The 19,127-nt window shown below is 43.5% G+C and overlaps 1 protein-coding gene across 6 annotated transcripts in view; it reads right to left on the bottom strand.

Annotated features, from left to right (window-relative positions):
- Positions 1 to 4,199: 4,199 nt before the first annotated feature.
- The window catches only part of Spire1 (spire type actin nucleation factor 1), a 127,259-nt gene continuing 112,331 nt past the window's right edge, over positions 4,200 to 19,127 (bottom strand). For 2 of the 6 annotated variants that reach the window (XM_021214550.2, XM_029546937.1), the window contains 6 exons: positions 17,230 to 17,403; positions 13,094 to 13,231; positions 12,458 to 12,528; positions 10,880 to 10,907; positions 10,655 to 10,791; positions 4,201 to 7,645 (listed from right to left, as the gene is read on the bottom strand). In XM_021214550.2, the coding sequence (XP_021070209.2) occupies positions 7,387 to 7,645; positions 10,655 to 10,791; positions 10,880 to 10,907; positions 12,458 to 12,528; positions 13,094 to 13,231; positions 17,230 to 17,403 (807 nt within the window). In that variant the 3' untranslated portion in view covers positions 4,201 to 7,386. Of the gene's footprint in view, positions 7,646 to 10,654; positions 10,792 to 10,879; positions 10,908 to 12,457; positions 12,529 to 13,093; positions 13,232 to 17,229; positions 17,404 to 19,127 lie in introns of all 6 variants that reach the window. The other 4 variants (XM_029546940.1, XM_029546938.1, XM_021214551.2 and 1 more) reach the window with 4 other exon arrangements.

Consider the following 19,127-nt stretch of genomic DNA (forward strand, 5'->3'; position numbering starts at 1 on the left):
ACAGCAATAGCTCGCTCCCATGCTACCTTCCAACTGGCCTCCTTTTCACAATGCTCCATTCACTGTACATTTCCCTCAAATAATACTGTCCTGACTAGAAAGCCTCGTTTAGGGAGGTTTAATTCCACTTGTTTATTTATTGTACTCTTTTCTGATGAAGAGAGATCCCTGAAAGCCAAGCTAGGTCCTGGCACAGGTGGTGATGTGGCTGGCAGATGGCCCTTGCTCTCCCTCTGAGCTGCTCCGCCCCCATGGGGCTTTGTTCTATGCTACCTTCAGCAATTGACTGAGCATGCAAGCACTCTATGGAGACGCTTTCCAGAGCCGCGATCAGAGGAGCTGCTATGCACACAAAATGCTGGGCCTGGTGGTGCCCACCTGTGATCCTAGCACTTGGGTAGGAGAAGCAAGAGAGTCAGGAATTCAAGGCAGCCTGGGCCTCGTGAGGTTCATCTCAACAAACAGCCTCTCATTCCTCTCCCTTGGCTTGCTTTTCACCAGACTGCACCTGTCTGCAGGAGCAGAGCACCTCATCCTATCCCATCTCCATGCCCTGCAGACACAGTGTGGCTAGTTCCCCTGGATCTTTCCCAGTGTCCCCTCAGCCTTTCTTCCTGGCCCATCTCCATTTCTCTGTGGCACCTGCAGACCCCAGAAAGTATGCTCTACCAAGGATCCTAGAGCCACCACCCGTGCTTAGGATCCAGGGTGGGCAACAACAATCAAAACAGAACACTCTCCCAACAAAGACAAGACCAGATATCAGGTATCTATACCAAGAAACACCTCAAATATCATGAATAGCCAAGAAAATATGTCTCTTCCAGAAGCTGGTAACACTACTACAGCAGGTTGAGACAAGATTTCGCGGAAGTGAGCTGGGCGTGGTGGCCCACGCCTTTAATCCCAGCACTTGGGAGGCAGAGGCAGGAGGATTTCTGAGTTCGAGGCCAGCCTGGTCTACAGAGNGAGTTCCAGGACAGCCAGGGCTACACAGAAAAACCCTGTCTCGAAAAAAAAAAAAAAAAAAAAGATTTAGCGGAAGCACAAGAACTTCAAAATAGCTATGATGAATATGTTCAGGGACCTTAAAGAGAATATGAGTAACATCTAAATGAAAGAACATGAGAATAAACAATTGAATCAAGTAATAGATTTCAAGATATGAAACTAGAAATAGAATCATTAAAGAAAACTCAAACTGAAATAAAATTAAGTATAAAAAGCTTAGAATATCAAACAAAAAAATCCTCAAGTAAGCTTTACCAACAGATAACAGACATGGAAGAGAAGTCTCAGGTGTTGAAGAAATGAAGATAAATGACCAGATGGTGGTGGCACATACATTTAATTCCAGCACCCAGAGGCAGGTGGACTAGCCTGGTCTACAAAGCAAGTTCCAGGATAGTCAAGGACACACAGAGAAACCCTAACTTAAAAAAAATAAAAAAGATAATTCAGTGTGGTGATTTGAATAGGTATGCCCCAAAGATTCATGAGTTTGGATGCTTGGTTCATTAATGAAGTGGCATTATACAAGATGAGACCTCACTGGAGTGGGTGTGGCTTTGTTGGAGGAAGTGAGTCACTGTGTAGGCTTTGATATCTCAGAAGCCCAAATCTGGCCAGTGTGTCTCAGTCATTTTGGCTGCCTACAAATCAAGATGCAGAACTCTTAGCTCCTTTTCTAACACCATGTCTGCCTTTAAGCCACTGTTTCCTGCCATGAAGATAATGGACTAAATGTCTGAATTGTAAGCCAGCCCCAATTAAATGTTTTCCTTTATAAGGGTTGCCATGGTCATGGTGACTCTTCACAGCAATAAAACCCTAACTAAGACACTCAAAGAAAAAAAGAATCCAGCCATAAAACAACAAGGAGGGCTGGTGAGATGGCTCAGCAGGTAAGAGCACCCGACTGCTCTTCCAAAGGTGCAGAGTTCAAATCCCAGCAACCATATGGTGGCTCACAACCATACTTAACAAGCTCTGACTCCCTCTTCTGGAGTGTCTGAAGACAGCTACAGTGTACTTACATATAATAAATAAATCTTAAAAAAAAAAAAAAAACAGGAAATCTGGGACACTATAAGAAGACTAAAAGTCCCTGTGAATAATAGGGATAGAGAAAGGAGAAAAAACAAAAAACAAAACTAAGGTCAAAGGCACATAAAATATTTTAACAAAATCAAAGAATTTCCTCAATTTGGACAGGTATGGTAGCACACACTTGTAATCCCAGTACTTTGGAGGTAGAGGCAGGCCAATCTTGGTGAGTTTTAGGAACAGCATGGTCTACATGTTAAGTTTCAGGACAGCCAGGAATGTGTAGAAAGATCCTGTCTCAAAAAACCAAAGGGGGCGAAATGTCCCCAATCTATAAGAGGTGCCTGTTAAGGTATAAGAAGCACACAGAATACCAAATAGGACCAGAAAAATAATTCATGATACACAATAATCAAAACACTTAATGTACAGAACAAAAAATAATATTAAAAGGTGCAAGGGGGAAAGAGCAAGTAACATAAAAGACAGGCCCTGGAGAAAAACTCCAGAATAACGCTGGAGTTTTCAATGGTGAGTCTGAAAACCAGAAGGCCCTAGATGCATGTTTTACAAACTCTGAGAGACTACAGATGCCAGCCCAGACTACTATACCCAGCAAAACTATCAAGCACAACTGATGGAGAAAGAAAAACATTCCATAAGATCAGATTTAAGTGATTTCTAGCTACTGATCCAGCTTTATAGAAGGCACTAGAAGAAAAACATTACTCTGAAGAAGTCAACTACACCCAAGAAGACAAAAGGAGCATATAAATGCAGAACGGTAAATCAAAGGAGGGAAAATCTCCACACCACAACAAAATATCAGGAACCAATAAAAACTACCCATAACTGTTATAGTCTCAATTTCACAACAAAAACATAGGCTAACAGACTGGATTATTAGAAAGCAGGATCCAGTTAGGTGTGATGGTGAATGCGCCTTTAGTTGCAGCAGCTAGATTCATTTTTCTGCTGCATTCAAGAAAACAAACACACCTCACTTCACCATCAAGGGCAGACTGGATAAAGCTATTCTAAGTAGTGCAAGCAGGAAGCCATCTTAATACCAGACAAAACAGATTTCAAACCAAGTTTCCTCAAGTTCATAAAAGAAACTACTACAGCTCAAATTGCACATTGACCTTCACAGAGACAGTGTGTAACTTCAAACATTTACTGGCCATTAGGTCATAGAGACAAAAACTAAACAGAGAATTTGACATTAACATCATAAATCAAATGGACTGTAGAGATGTTTACAGAACATCCCACTGAAACATTAAATATACTTTCTTCTCAGAAGCTACTGAGTTTTCTCTAAAACTGACCACAGACTAAGACAACAAAGCAAGTCTCAACAAATATAAGAAAATTGACATAACATACTTTATTGTATCTGCACTATGGTAAGATAAGAGGTGGGTATCAACATCAATAGAAAAAGCTGAAAGTAGACAAAACCGAGGAAAGTCAGCCTCATCTGGCTGGTAAACAATTAAGACCCTTTCCCAGAGGACGTGATGGTGACACCTGAGACCTGCTCATACACGGGCACTTCCCCTGTCTCCCGTGAAGATGGCAGAGGGGTGGAGAGCACAGTGGATGCTGCAGTGAGGGGAAGCCTGAGGACCATGGCTACTGCACTGCAGCCACGCTGCCTAGGCTCGCTTTAAACCCAGGATCCCTCTGCTTCCATGCCCCAAACGCAGGGATCACAGATGTGCTTCACCACCCCTGGCAATGACTCTTTTCTTTAGTCACATGGCTTCGTAACAGCAGTCCCTGACGGTAGGTGGAACTGTTTTAGTTTTTAGTTTTTAATTTGGTCCTTGGGAACTTTATTTATGAAGGTTTTGTTTGTTTGTTGTTGGTTTTTTTTTTTTTTTTTTTTTTTTGGTTTTTCGAGATAGGGTTTCTCTGTATATAGCTCTGGCTGTCCTGGAACTCACTTTGTAGACCAGGCTGGCCTCGAACTCAGAAATCCGCCTGCCTCTGCCTCCCGAGTGCTGGGATTAAAGGCGTGCGCCACCACACCCGGCTGTTGTTTTTGTTTTTAAGACAAACTCTCTCCCTGGCTGTCCTGGAACTCACTCTGCCCACCAGACTGGCCTCAAACTTGGAGATCCACCTGCCACTGCCTCCCCAGTGCTAAGAGTAAAGGTGTGTGTCACCACCATTTGGCTTTAATATTTTTAAACTGCTGTTGCAAGTACCTACCTTGTCTTTATAAACTGAGTGACTTTTAAAAGCTTAATTCCTGGAAGACATCACCATTTTACAATAGGAATTCGACACAGAAGGTATGATGAAAGCCAGTTTATTTTCCCCCTTCATAAATTCTAAAATACCTAAAAAAAAAAAAAAAAAAAAAAAAGACAAGGTCTCACCGTGTAGACTAGGCTGGCCCTGACATCACAGAGAGTTTCTGCCTCTGCTTCTGGAATGCTGGAACTAAAGGTGTGTGGCATCACTCCTGGTTGAAATACTCTCTGGAGCACACTCAGCACTGTCATTTCCCCTGGAATGTCAGCCATTCTCTGCTTACACATTTGGGAAGCCAGGTCAGAGCCCAGATAGTGGGACACATTTCTTCATGGTCCTTCAATGTACAAATTTTTCTGCTTTATTTGAACAAATAGCAACATAATTTAAAACTTCCATGTCTCCTACATTCATACCTCAAGTTCAGTCCTCTATTAGTACAGTTAGAAAAATAAAAACCTTACAGATTTCATGGCGTGAATTCACGGTATTAACCACATATCTCTTTAAAACGTCATTTTTAGGATTACTAAAAAGTATAATAACTTTTGGGTTTAATTTTAAAAGGCTGAGACTTGAAATTAAGTAATTAAGGTCATTAAGTCAATGTGCAAATCAATTATTTAATTTTTACTTATCTTGGGAGAATTTCCATTTCCAATGGCAGAGTGACTTTCCAATATTAATGAGTATGTTACAATATTTACAGCATTTTTACACACTCTCACCTCCAGGTCTACGGGACCAACGGCTGGTGCTCACACCTGGAGGGTCAGGAGGGACATTAAGATCAATACAGGAGATGCAGACTCTGGGATCAGCCATAAACAGTTGTCAAACTAAGAGAGCAACACAGTAGGAAAGCAGGACAAAGGGTCCTGCACAAGGTTGCTGGAGGAACAGGAAGCTCGAACTGTGTCAGCTAGGACTTTTAAAGCAAGTCACACTGGCAGCACAGCTCCCTGGTCCAAAGCCCTAGCCTATGAAATCCTAGCTTAGTATGAGTGCTTGGGGGGTGGGGGTGGGGGATGGGGGAAAGAGCCAGTCTTGCACATGTCTTTTTTGGTGTCTCCCAAACAATGCTAATTTTATTTCTATATGTTCTACCTTGTCACGTGCCCCTTTTCTCCACTACTTCCTGCAGGTTGTTTTCTGGGCATGATATACACTTGAACTCTTAACACACTTGGCAAATCCCATTAATGTGCTGAAAATGTATATCCTGATGTTCTGGTAAAGGGGTCATAATGCCCAAACACTATGCACAGTATTGTGAGGCTGAAGGAATGAGGTCAAATCTGTGACATTTACTAGATCATTGACTTGTGAATGTGATTTGTGACTTATGGGCTCAATGTCTTATGTGGGAAGTCAAACACTAATTAATCATCATTTTACAGAAGCATGCTACCCTGTATGCATGCTTATAAACCCACACAGGTATATTCCTTCTTTCTTGCTTCCTTCCAGGAAATCATTCTGGAATGTATGCCTGGAGCCATAGCAGTTGGTCCTACCTAACTGTGGTGTAACATTTTGGTGGTCTCAGGGAAAACTGTATAAATGGGATTCACACACTGCAATTTTTACAGCTCTTAGTCTTAAAAACAACTGGACTGTAAGGGTTTTCTGGAGGCCCACTTCTACATGCAGTACAGATGAACTACTAACATGCATTACGTTAGTCAACTGGTAAAGTTTATTTCATCAGTATAAGTAATTTAAAGGCATTTACTAAACTATAAATTTCAATGCATTAGAAACGACTACTGGAGTATTTCTGAGGTGTCACTGTCAATTTAATGGGAAATGTTACTGTATCTTAATGTTGGTGAAATGCGACTGTCATGCCTTTTATCAAATGGAGATGTCATCAGTGGTGATAATGAGGGTGGTTTGTTATAGCTTTCAGGAGTTACACTGTGCATATGCTTTAAATCATTTTCCAAACATTAGTGGTAATTTGATTGCCCGGTTATTTCTAAGCATATGGAAATGAGGGCAGTCCATGGTGCATCACAGGGGCTGAGGAATTTCAGACACACAATACTACCTGTCAGTCGCCCTTCATCAGAAATGCAGTGACATTTACAAGATACCTAGTGCAAAAGCATCAAAAAATTATGCTTGGCAGCAGGTTCATTTTCTCGAGATTTTAAAACAGCCAAGGTTTTTCTTTTAAAATTCATTTATAAAAATAAACTTCAGTTTGAGACTCAGATACCAAACTGGTTAATTTAGTTACGATGGCCACACTATAAAGTTATGGAAAATGTAGGTGAAAATGTATGAGCCATAGCTCCTTTCTGCTGGCATCCCTGCTGTTACAGCCTATTAGTTAACCAAAACCTGCTCATCTGCTGGACGAAATTTTAGACTTCCTTTTTCCTCAAACTTCCACAAAATCTTAATTTTTAGACGTGTATTATAAAACTATTCAAAACCATAATACATTCACAATAGGGAATGAAGGCCTGTTAGCAGCTCAGGAAATACTGAGGCCTGTGCCTGGGCAGACCCTGAGCTCAGAGAAGGGCCACCCATGTGGTGTACAGCTCACTTGATTGTTCTGCATGGGATGCAGCCAGAGCCCCAAAGAGAATTATCAGCAAGGCCTTCTAGATTTGTGCTGTGAGAAGACAGCCAACCTGGCCCACCCCAGGGAGCCAGTGGGTGGCAGGGCTTTGGACATTATGTACATGAGATAGGAACACTGTCACGTGGAATGCCAATATGACTTACTGCTTACAACTGTGCTAACATCAACACTCTGTCAGACTGACTTCACACACAAGACGCTTTTTGCCTTAGTCAGGAAATTATCAGAAGAACATTGAGGAACCAAACTAAGGAAGTTTCTAGCTTCCCTACTCACATACACAAAATCAAGTTTTAGGCTTTCTGAGTGCAAATGACCAAGTGGCTGACCTGCCTCCTACCAACCATCAGCTGATACGAACACAGCCTTGAGTCTAACCTGCTGCAGACGGAGCCTGTGAAGGAAAACCCCTGAAGAGTCCTGCAGCACTGCTGCACTGCCCGCTCTGCACACAAAAGAGTGGGAAGGCACAGGGCTCAGATCTCGTTGATAGTCCGTTCTGAAGGGCAGTACTCTGAAGGGCCTGCCGAGGACATGTAGAAAGACTGTGTTTTCCTTTTCAACCTGGCTCTTTTGTTGGCCAGCACCAGGCTGCGCCGGCTTGAGCTGATGATCTCGGAAATGAACTTTTTGCAGTCTACACACACCTCCATTGTGCTCCAGTCCTCCATAAACTCTTTGGGAAACTGGAGCTCCTCATCGGATTTGTCCACAGACTTTGATTTTGTGGAGAACCTGGGGTGGGGGGGAGCCGACAAAAAAATATTTAGTATTTTTAATAGTTCAACTATTAAAAATTGATAAGAGAGAAAAATCCTAAAAGAGTTGACAAAATATCACAGAAAAGGGTGTTTGAGTATTTCATGTCCAAGAAAGAATTTGTTATTGCAGATAGGGTTCAAGACCTTTTTAGAAATCAGGTACATGTTTTATTAAGAAGTAATACTAAAGCTGGACGTGGTGGCGCACGCCTTTAATCCCAGCACTCGGGAGGCAGAGGCAGGTGGATTTCTGAGTTCGAGGCCAGCCTGGTCTACAAAGTGAGTTCCAGGACAGCCAGGGCTATACAGAGAAACCCTGTCTCGAAAAACCTAAAAAAAAAAAAAAAAAAAAAAAAAAGAAGTAATACTAGCTGAGCAATGTGGCCCATTTAATCCTAGCACTTGGGAGGCAGAGGCAGGTGGATCTCCAAATTTGAGGTCAGTCTGGTCTACAGAGTTCCAGGTCAGTCAGAGCTACAGAGAAACCCTGTCTTGAGGGAGAAGGAGGGGGAGGGGAAGGGGAAGGGGAGGGGGAGTGAAAGGGGAAGAGGGAGAGAGGGAGAGAGGGAGAGGGAGAGAGGGAGAGGCAACACAGAAAAACCTTGTTTCCAAAAACACAAAACAAAAGAGGAAAGTAAGGAAGGAGAAGAAAGAAGAGGGGGAAGGAGATGAAGAAAAATATTAAAACTCTAGGGTGGGGTGGACTTGGACAGATGACTCAGGGATTAAGAGCACTGGTTGTTCTTCCAGAAAACCTGGATCTGATTCCCAGAACCCTGCACCTGAAGCTCTAGACCACGGGGGTCTGAAGCCTTCTGGGTTCCACAGTTACCAGGCATGAAATAGCGACAGACTTCCATGCAAGCAGAATATTGATGATTCAGAAGGACTTCAAGGTCTTTTTCCAAGGTCTAGTACCCTGTGTGTCATTACCAATCGGCTTTAGTAGGTGCTAGAAAGTAGGTCAGAATATAGGAAGTTAAAGAGCTTACGTGTCTTATTCTGAAAAACACCTTTCACCGTGTTATGTGTCATGCTCTTGCTATCAATGTGTTCACGTTCCCCAACAACTCTGCTAGAGTAACTAGCTAGGTGGATCCAGAGAGCTGAATTATAATCACGTTTTCAAGTCTGGTTGAGGTAATCAAACTGGGGATCATCTAACTCATTACTATACCAACTAACTATTTCCCAAAGGGGAAAGCAAAAGGAAGACACAGGATCAAAGTCATCACTGAATAGAAAAAACGTCCTGGGCCACTGATGGCTGTCCTGGGCTCATCCCTGTCCCACCAGTGTTCACTATGCGCACCCGAGTACCTGGAGAGCAAGTCAAGACCCAAAGCTTCACAGATCTAGGTTATGTATTAATGCATAAGGCTTTCTTACCCCACAGCCCAGAGCCAGGGATCTCTTGGCCCAGCCAGCATGTGGCCTGAGTGGACTTTCCCTTTCTGTTAAGAACAACTGCTGTGGCTGAAGAGATGGCTCAGGGGTTAGAGCACTGACTGCTCTTCCAGAGGTCCTGAGTCCAAGTCCCAGCAACCACATGGTGGCTCACAATCATCTGTAATGGGGTCTAATGCTCTCTTCTGGTGTGTCTGAAGATAGCAACAGTGTACCATATACATAAAATAAATAAATCTTAAAAGAAAAAGAAAAATGGACGACACTGCCTTACCCTGTATAGAATGCAATGGTTTGAGACTGTACTTGGCATAAAGCTTTATCTCTGCCTTTACAGTAAGTAGAGCAACTCAAAACTATAGGAGAAGTTATAAACACAGGTGTCAATAGATTTAGATTTTTATCTTAAACTAGGTAAGGAAGATTAGACTAGACTGGGGAGGGGAAAAGGACTTTTTTTTTTTTTTTTTTTTTTGCTGTTGTTTTGTTTTGTGGTAGGCTCTCAGGAAACCTAGACTGCCCTCACTCATTATGTATCTGAAGATGAACTGTAATTTATTTTTTTAGATTTTTTTTCTTATGTGCATGAGTGTATAGTGCCTGTACAGGTCAGAACAGCACCAAAACCCCTAGACCTGGAATTACAATTGTGAGGCTCATGTCAGGGCTTGGCCCTGAACTTAGGTCCTTTGCAAGCCCCCAGGGATAGAGGTTGGAAGGTGGAAGCAAGCAGAGATGCTGACAGGGTCTGGAGCCCGGTGAGTGTGTGTGGTGACGATGACGCACGGGGACCAGCTGCATGGAAGCAGATCAAGCTTACTTGGGGTGATCTAAGGCTTCTGTAGTTCAGGGGACGGAAGGCATTAAGAATGTCCAGAAGGTCATTGGTTGAAGGCTTAAGAAGCTGAGGTGCCTCATTAACATGGGGAAGCATTTCAGGAATACCAGTGCTAGCTGAACTGGTTCTAATCTGGAGATAGGAAGTTGAACCTGTAATCTAATTAAGGCTAAGTAATGTTCCACAGGGAAAGGCATGTGTGGGTTTTTTTTTTTTTTTTAACTCCTCAGACAAAGTCAGAGAAGGAGAAGCCCTGATGGTAAAGAGAGTGCGCTGTTTTGTGCTGTGTCCAGAAGGCTGTCCAGGCAATGGTAGACTTCAACCCTAATTAGCAGGGTGAGCAGCAGGAGTAGCAAACGCTGTAACTGCTGAGCCAGCTCTTCAATCCCACTAACTTCCTTCCCAGTCTTGCTGTCTCCCTCTCCCAACTGTTGAGATCACAGGCATGGCTCATTTAGCCTAAAAGTCAGTTTTAAAGATGTCTTTGAAAAGGTATAAAAGTTATTTCCAAATCTAATTAAAACAAAGCTACACTAAAATAACTTTTATGTAACTATCCTTATCATCTGAAAAGTACCTTGGGAGCCTCTGAAGAATTGTGCCAGACTGAAACTATTAAAACCAATGAACTGGCAACATGCCCTGACCCAAGTCCTAGCTAGCCCTGGTCATGACCACCCTAACCCCAAGCGCTCTTTCTGCAGAGGATGTTCTTGAAGATCCAGGGCCCCTGCTCACCTGGCGATACTTCGAAGCGGCCGATGGTGACCAGTGGAAGGTTTTTCTGACCTTGAACAACTTTCCCCCCTTTGCAAGGCAGAAGGTCCCAAAGAGAAGATAGGTAGAGTGGAATATGGCTTGGAAGGCAGCCGCATCTGTTATCCCAAATGAGAGAGAGAATGAGCTCAGGACACACAGAGGCAGTAAACAGATGCATTGGTAATTTCAGTGAGCTAAGCTTACCTTTTTGCAACACTGTGAGCACACGGGCCTGTGTACAAAACGAGAAGTGTTACTTGCTGGGAAATGGTGGATGTAAGTGAAGCCAGAGTTACAGAGCTATGCACTTCTGTCAGACATTATCCTTCCGTTGGAATGTAATGATACAAGTGTAGACTGCCAAAGAGACTATAAAATTTAGCTATTATACTGTCCCATAAAAACAGGCTCAGCTGGCCAGATAGTGGTGGTGCATACCTTTAATCCCAGCACTCTGGAGGCAGAGGCAGGAGGATTTCTGTGAGTTCAAGTCTAGCCTACACTACAGAGTGAGTTCCAGGACAGTCAAGGCTACATGAAGAAATCCTGTCTTCAAAAACCAAAAGCCAATAAACAAATCAAATAACAACAGAAGCCAGGCTCAGCCAAGCATGGTGGCTCATGCCTGTAATCCTAGTCCATGGGATCAACCAAGCATGGTGGCTCATGCCTGTAATTCTAGTCCATGGGATTAGCCAAGCATGGTGGCTCATGCCTGTAATCCTAGTCCATGGGATCAGCCAAGCATGGTGGCTCATGCCTGTAATTCTAGTCCGTGGGATCAGCCAAGCATGGTGGCTCATGCCTGTAATTCTAGTCCGTGGGAAGCGGAGAGAGAGACGGCTGAGAGTTTGAGGTCAACTGCAGCCTCACAGGGAGTTCCAGGCCAACGTATACTTCAATATGATCTATCTTAAAAACAAACAACAAAAAAAGGGGGTGGGGTGGTCTGGAGAGATGGCCCAGGAGTGCTTCCACTCTTCTGACAGAAGGGCCTGAGTTCAGCTCCCTGCACCCATATTAAGAGGCTCACTATGGACGTAACTCCAGATCCAAGGGATTCATGCCCCTTGCCTCCATGGCACCTGCACTATGGGGGTTCACTCACAGAGTACACATCCATGCACATAAATCAGAATAATGTAAATAAATCTTTGTTGTTGTTGTTGTTTTGAGACAGTCTTACTATGTAGACCTGCCTGTCCTGAACTCATCAGGCTGGCCTTGAACTCACAGATCACTTCCTACCTTTGAATACTGGGATTGAAGGCCTGTGCCAACCACCTAAAATTTAACCTCAAAATAACAACAGTAGCAACAAACAAACAACCAGACAAACAGATACAGAAGATCAACTTCCATGTGGAATTTTATTAGTGTGTCCAGGGATCATGATAACCATGGCTGGTTTCTGTTTTTGTTCTGTCCAAGGATTACAGAGTCATTTTGCTTATATAAAAGAAGCAAACCAGGCATAGCAGTCTGCACCTGTATTCCAGCATTTGGGAGGTGGAGGCAGGAGGATCAGGAACTGAAGATCACCCAAGGCTATGGAATGTGTCTGAGGCCAGTGACCACATGAAATCTCCTTTCAACAGCAACAACAACAACAAAGAAGAAGAAGAAGAAAGAAGAAGAAAGAAGTAACATGCAGAGTAATATTTTTTCCATGTTCATCAAGTGTTAGAAAACACTGTGCCAAGCCGGTAAATAGGCACAGCACAGAGCAAAGCTACAGAGCAGGCCACCTCTAATGCCACTCCCCAGCGACAAAAGCCTTACCTCTTACAGAACTGACAGGTGTAAGACCAGGTGAAGAAGGAAAACCTCCGGGTTCGGCAACAGAAGCAGAGCTAAAAAATACAAAGTGACAGGAGAAGAGAGGTGGGGCCACTGCTAGCAGGCTCCTGGGCTGGACCCACTTCCTGGTCATCTAGGGATGTTTCAGGTACATTTGCAGAAAGAGTGGATGAGGGACAGAAACCCTGGCTTTATGCTTGGCTCTGACACTTATAACCCAGCTCTATGTTTAATGACAGTTCTTCAAAACTAACAAAAGGTCACAGTGCTCAAGCACCTCATGGTCTCAGGATCAGTTCTGAGTGAAAGTATCTCCTGCTTCTCAGGCAGGCTTTCTTTCCTCATCTCTTAAAAGTACAACTCAAGCGCACATGGCTTTAGGAAGCCATGCTACGATCTTTTAGGGTGATTTTTAAACTTTCCACTAATTTTGCCAAGGGAAAAACACAAATCACCTCCTGTAAATGAGGAAGAGCAGGGATCAGCCTAAATATAAATAGCTCACCACCAAGACCCCAAAAGTCCTGTATCACGTGGCTAGCACACAGGCCTCTTACACAAGACTGGGACTGGGACTGGCCATTCTTACACTGGTCAATCAACGTTAAACAGTTCTACCTTTCCCTTTTTCAGGGCAGTGTAGACATCCTTATACTGTTGGTACTTTTCCAGCTCTGCTTTCACCAGGACCTGACGGATGTGCATCACTTCCTCCACAGTGAGAGCGAGGCACTCCACCGGGTAGCAGAATTCCTCCTGCAATTCAAAGTTCCTTGTGAGTAAGGATCGACAGCCCTGCTCTGGAGCTGCCTCGCTCCCTCAAACCAGACACCTGGTTAGTAGCTTCAGAGGACAGGATTCCCATGATCACTGGGACAGAGCTGGCTCCCTCTGGGGACCACATCACTCCTAAGTGCACTGAAGAAAACAGGACCTTGACCAGGATGAAACACTGTAGTCTATTGCAGTTTCTAATGGATCCTCGCATTAAGTCAGGTATTTTGCCTCTAGCAGAGTTGAAATGTCGAGAAAGCATTGTTATTCTAAACCAGTTTCATGTCACAAATGATTACGCGAATGTGCTGTGAGCTACACACTATTGGAAATGGTGCAAATCCACAAGTTTGGTCCTGTTTTCAAAACTGCAGGATTTTATCTGTGGTACCCAGAATAGCCAAGTGAAGGTGGTTAGTAATTTATATGGAGAAGCACTACTGAGTGATCAGTTACATCAGCACACTTTCAAAAGTCCCTAAAGCCTGAGTGGAATCCTAACAGGAAGCGGGAGGTGGGACAGCTTCCTCCAGCAGGAGAGATGGGACAGCCCATCTCTCCTGCTGCCCCAGGTCTTTTCAACAACTGCTGAATGCACAGTCAGCACCGACAGAGACAGAGCCTTGCATGATAAATATTTATGTTGGCTTCTTATGTTAATGGCTTCCTTACAAACAGCTGTGAAAAATGTTGATGTAACTGATCCACTGAATAAGAGCCTTGAACCAGCCGTTCTCCATCCGGTGCTGTTGATTGGAGGATCTAAGAGAAAGACAGAACAGCCCCGCGCGCTCAGGCCCTGCCAGGCTTCAAGGGGCCATTGTGGTGTATTGACACTGAAACTCAATGTTCTCAGCACACACATTACAATTCACTCCCACACCACAGCACTGCTCCCAGGCATTCTGGAACCAAACAAGCCAAATGAGAAAGCACATGACCACAGGGCAGTCAGTTCGTGGAGTTTTAACATTCAGTTCTGTCTTTCAATCAGAGAGAAGCAAAAGTAAATCTAGGTTGCAAACTTGACAAACATTAGCATTTACTAAAAAAAAAAAAAAAAAAAAAAAAAAAAGAAAAAAGAAGTCTGGCTAACTTCAGGTTCGGTTCAATANAAATCTAGGTTGCAAACTTGACAAACATTAGCATTTATTAAAAAAAAAAAAAAAAAAAAGAAAGAAAGAAAAGAAAGAAGTCTGGCTAACTTCAGGTTCGGTTCAATACAGAATCCGCTTCAGTTAACTTAAGGAAGGCTGGGCTTGCTTTAGACTACTTGGGAAAGAGCCATGCAGTTGAGTTGTTACGAGAAGCTTCTCCCTGGGTAGCTGGGGGAAGAGGAGCTTCTCTGGAGGTAGCTGGGGGCCCGCCTTTGCTGAAGAAGACTGTGCCGTTTACTTTAAGATGCCAACAATGGGCATTCAAAAGAGCTGCCCACCTCACAGTTTCACATTTAGTGGGAACAGCTTTCAGCGATGACAGTTAAGCAGTATGATCGATATATATTTGCTAGTTTAACCAAGAGAACAGAGTCATGTCACCTTTAGTTAGGCCAATAATCAGGCAAGTAAATGAGCAGTGTTGGCTGAGGTCATATGATTGATCTGCTTTAACTCTTGTAGACAGTTTCCTACCAGTATTGAATAAAAGGTGGCTGACAGCTAACTATGACAAAACTGCTAAACTGCACCAAATACAGTACTAATCTAACCAGCCAACCAACCAACCTAATCTAAGTGTTCAGATCCCTGTGCCCTGCAAAGTGTTTTCACGTGGGGACAGACAGCCATGGAACCAGCCAACAGCTGTGTTCCGTCCTTCTCTGCAGTCTAGATCATAAGACAGCTCCCTTTGTCAAGTGCACACTCAACTTTCGGCTCTGAACCATTTTAAACCCGCATTGCACAGAACATCATAAGAAATCACAAAGTTTGCTCATTTTCTTACTCTTTTTAGAATTTTCATTCACACTATCCCTTAATAAAATGATTTCCATCAGGTCAAATGCTAATGTTTTAATTCTGGAGCTTGCCCAAGGACAACAAGACTTTAATGCAACATGAAATAAAAAAGATCAATTGTGGCTGGAATAGTTTTAATTATTTTTCCAATTGACAAGAGTATTCAAGAGAGTGCCTTGCCCACCGTGACCCTGTGCTGCCCCTGCTATGGGTGCAGTGGGTTGGCTATGCCGGCCAGCCTGATGCCATCACCCCTGGAGGAGCTCTGTGTCCCAAAGTAACTCAAAATGTGGGGGAGAGCTGCAAAGGCACTGACAACGGGGCAGTTATGCCGTAGCTTAGTTACATGCTTATAAACTCAGTCTTACTGAATATTCTGGTTATATCTTAACCAGACAAAAAGAGTCAGAATGAGGCAGCACAGAAACCAGAGAACAACAGAATGTGAAACTCTGATTATTAGTTACTGGGCTGCAGAGAATTGAGATTGATCTATCTATCTATCTATCTATCTATCTATCTATCTATCTATCTATCTATCTATCTATCTATCTATGTATCAACATTCGGGGCATGGGGCACAAGTATAGCACAGTGAGGGTGTGGACGGATCACTTGTGGTCCTTTTCTTCCACCATGTGAGTCTTTGGGGATTGGACTCAGCCTGTCAGAATTGGTAGGCAACAAATGCCTTAACCTGCAGGCTTCTAAAACAGGTATCTTTCATATAATGGCTTCAGTTAGAAAGAAGTGTCACACTCCAATAGTAAATATTTAAAAACCATTCAAAGAGAGGCTAATTTAAATAGAAAACTTGACTTATATTTAATCACTCCTTCAAATTATATTTTAAAGCTCGAAGTGAATTTGTTTTTTGCTTAAAGCAGTCTTCATGTAGATATTTCTGTTTGAGGGTGTTCATAATAAATGTCAACGAGTAGCAATAAGAGGAATTAAGAGAACCACCCATTTTATCTATAGAGCTAATCTAAAGTTAGGTGGGGAGTGTCAGACAGAAAGTAGGACATAGAGATTTCATGACAAATGACAAAGTTAGGGTAAGGCTCACTGTGCCTTATGCCTTTTACATTCAGATGAGTAACAGAGATGAGTAAAAAAGACCACAGTCGCTGGGTCATCTGTCTGTCCAGAGCTTGTTCTATAACATAGATCCTATAGCCAGGTCCTTGCTGCTCTCTACCACTGGGGAATGAGTGGGGGACTTAATATGGCCTTTTGAAAAAATTCAAATGATAGTAACATTTATTATTCTCTGAGGAAAAAAAATTCCAAAAAAGTAATGAGAAATAGTAAAAAATGCTTTGAATAAGTATCAGTAAAAAGACAGCTCACAAGACGGACAGTGGTGGCACACACCTTTAATCCCAGCACTTGGGAGATAGAGGCAGGCAGATTTCTGAGTTCAAGGCCAGCCTGGTCTACAGAGTGAGTTCTAGGACAGCCAGTGCTATACAGAGAAACCCTGTCTGGAAAAAAAAAAAAAAAAAAAAAAAAAAAAAAAGACAACTCATGCCTCTCTCTGGAGAAGCGGCACTCTGAGGGGGGTGGGGGGGGTGAGGTATTGGGCCTATGAAGTGTGGAGGAAACATCAGGGGCGCACCTGCCCCTCTATAGGTGTGGCAGGCTGTCCATCATGGTTGCTGGGCCAGCAGGGGCTGGTCTGCCAGCTGGGCTGGTGAATAAACCCTTCTCAAAACTCCCCTGGTGGGAGAGCATGAGTCAGGAGGAAGCCATGCCCTGCTGACATGACAGGGAGCCATTCCCAGACACCGACACCCACAGGCTCTCTAGCTGATGCTGCATTTTGAGTTTGTTGTCCTTTCAGCTATTTTCTTCTCTAATGAGATCACAGCATGATCTATGCGTCCTCTACACGATTGGAATCAGCAGTCAAAAGCAAAGTGCCCATCTGAGCTGTTAATTCTGCAGAGTATAGTAGCTGAGGTATCACCGTCAGACAGAGAGTAAAGGAATTCCCAGAACCAGCAGAAAGAGGCCAACCTTTGAGGGTTTCCACCTGCTGGTAAAAGCTCTCTCAAACAGATAATACATAGCCCCTGCTACCCCAAACATGGCTGCTTCAAAAGGATGAGAGCTTAGCAGAGAAGCTGTTTGGATGGTAGAGAAAAGCGGTCGGAAAGGCATCCTGGGCCATACACCGGTCATCCTAGGAACCTGAACAATGGAAGGGAAAAAGAAAACAGCAGGGGAAAAAGGAGAAAATGCTGAACAAGTGACCTGCAAACGCAATTACAGACTGTGAAAGAAAAACAAAACAAAGCAAAACAGAAACCACAGGATGGCAATGGTTCATGGCTACATCCCACTCATTTCACCAGCCGGGAGCCAGGCAGTAAGCTGTGCCCAAGCTCACACAGCAGAGACACTTAGCTGCTCTAACTCGGTGGGCTGTGAGCACCCATTCTCCCAAAAGAGGCTGGCTGAGATGCAGGTCCCACAAGCCCACCTGCCAAGCCTGGGAAGGTCCTTAAAGACAACTGCTTTTCACTTGAATGGGCAATCAACATCAGTAATTGACCAAATAATAAAAAAAAGTATTTAACATAATAAAATGTATTAACTGAAATAACATCCTGACATTTTTGGTTGAGGGATGAATATGAAACTATTCCTAAACTGCACTGCAGAGCACAGTTAAAGTTTCCCATGACATCCTGTAAGAACTTCACTGTCAGTGATTTTCACAAATTCACCAAGCTACTTAGAGAAGTTACTAGTGAGAAAAACTATTGTATGAAGGAGGTTTTCTTTCTCTCAGCTGGTGCCCCTGTGCACTTGAGGGAGCTGCCCCCAGCATGACCTCCTTCCCTGCCCGTTAACCTGCACTATCTGTGTGGCCCAGGGCTCCCCCCCCCCCCCGGCCTGTTCCCAAGACCCTTCTCAGTGACTCCAAATACATTTCTTTGTTTTGTCCCCCTTCTCCACAGAGATAGCTCACAATCTGACCAAGCACACACCACAGTTCACCTTTACCAGCAAACAGTCTTTGTGTGCACTGAATGTGGCTGCTGGTCTTGGCATTGCTCATTAGTGGATCAAACTACTTTGTAGAAATCTAAGCTCCTTTATGTTGATTTCTCTCTCCCTCCCTCCGCCTACCCGCAGACAGGGTCTCATGGAACCTAGGAGGCTGGCTTCAAACTTACTATGTAGCCAAGGGTGACCTTGAACTTCTGATCTTCATTGCCTCCGCTTCCCAAGTGTTGGAATTACAGGTGTGCACCACCACATCCAGCTGTGTAACTGGGTAATAATTTATTCATATTGGCTAGCAGAGTTTGGATTTTAAAGTCTGAACTTATTATGCTGAGTTATTTTATAGCTGGTAGGCCATTAACAAAGCTGCATTTCACCAAAGAGCAGTTTCTATCTTTGAAACAAATTCAAACTCTGTAGCCCAGGTTGGCCTGAAACTTGTGGTGACCCTCTACGTGTTAGGAATACCACATACAACACTAAGTCAGGCAAGAATGGTGGCTCAGTGACTATGTAGGAGTTAGAAAAATCTCAAAAATAAAAAAAAAAGGCCATCACCCCATGATTTCTTTAACAGTATCATTTTGGAGTAGAGGTGACAGCAAATGCCAGCACTCTAAGCTCTGCTCATACTTCCTTTCTACACTGACTACTGTGTCACTTCCTTGAAGGAAAGACATCTCTTGCTGCCTCATTTGAACCACTTATGACTCATCACAGGTAAAGATGGAGCTGTAAGCATGTTCATGTCATTTTCACTCTGAGTATTTGAAAGAAAACATACCCTATTAGACTGTGGGTAGGTGTTGGTGGACACCTTGCATCTTGTTAGACTGTGGGTAGGATGCTGGTGGACACCTTGCATCTTGTTAGACTGTGGGTAGGATGCTGGTGGACACCTT

Source organism: Mus pahari, chromosome 15 (genome assembly GCF_900095145.1).
Source record: "Mus pahari chromosome 15, PAHARI_EIJ_v1.1, whole genome shotgun sequence".
Lineage (NCBI taxonomy): Eukaryota > Metazoa > Chordata > Mammalia > Rodentia > Muridae > Mus > Mus pahari.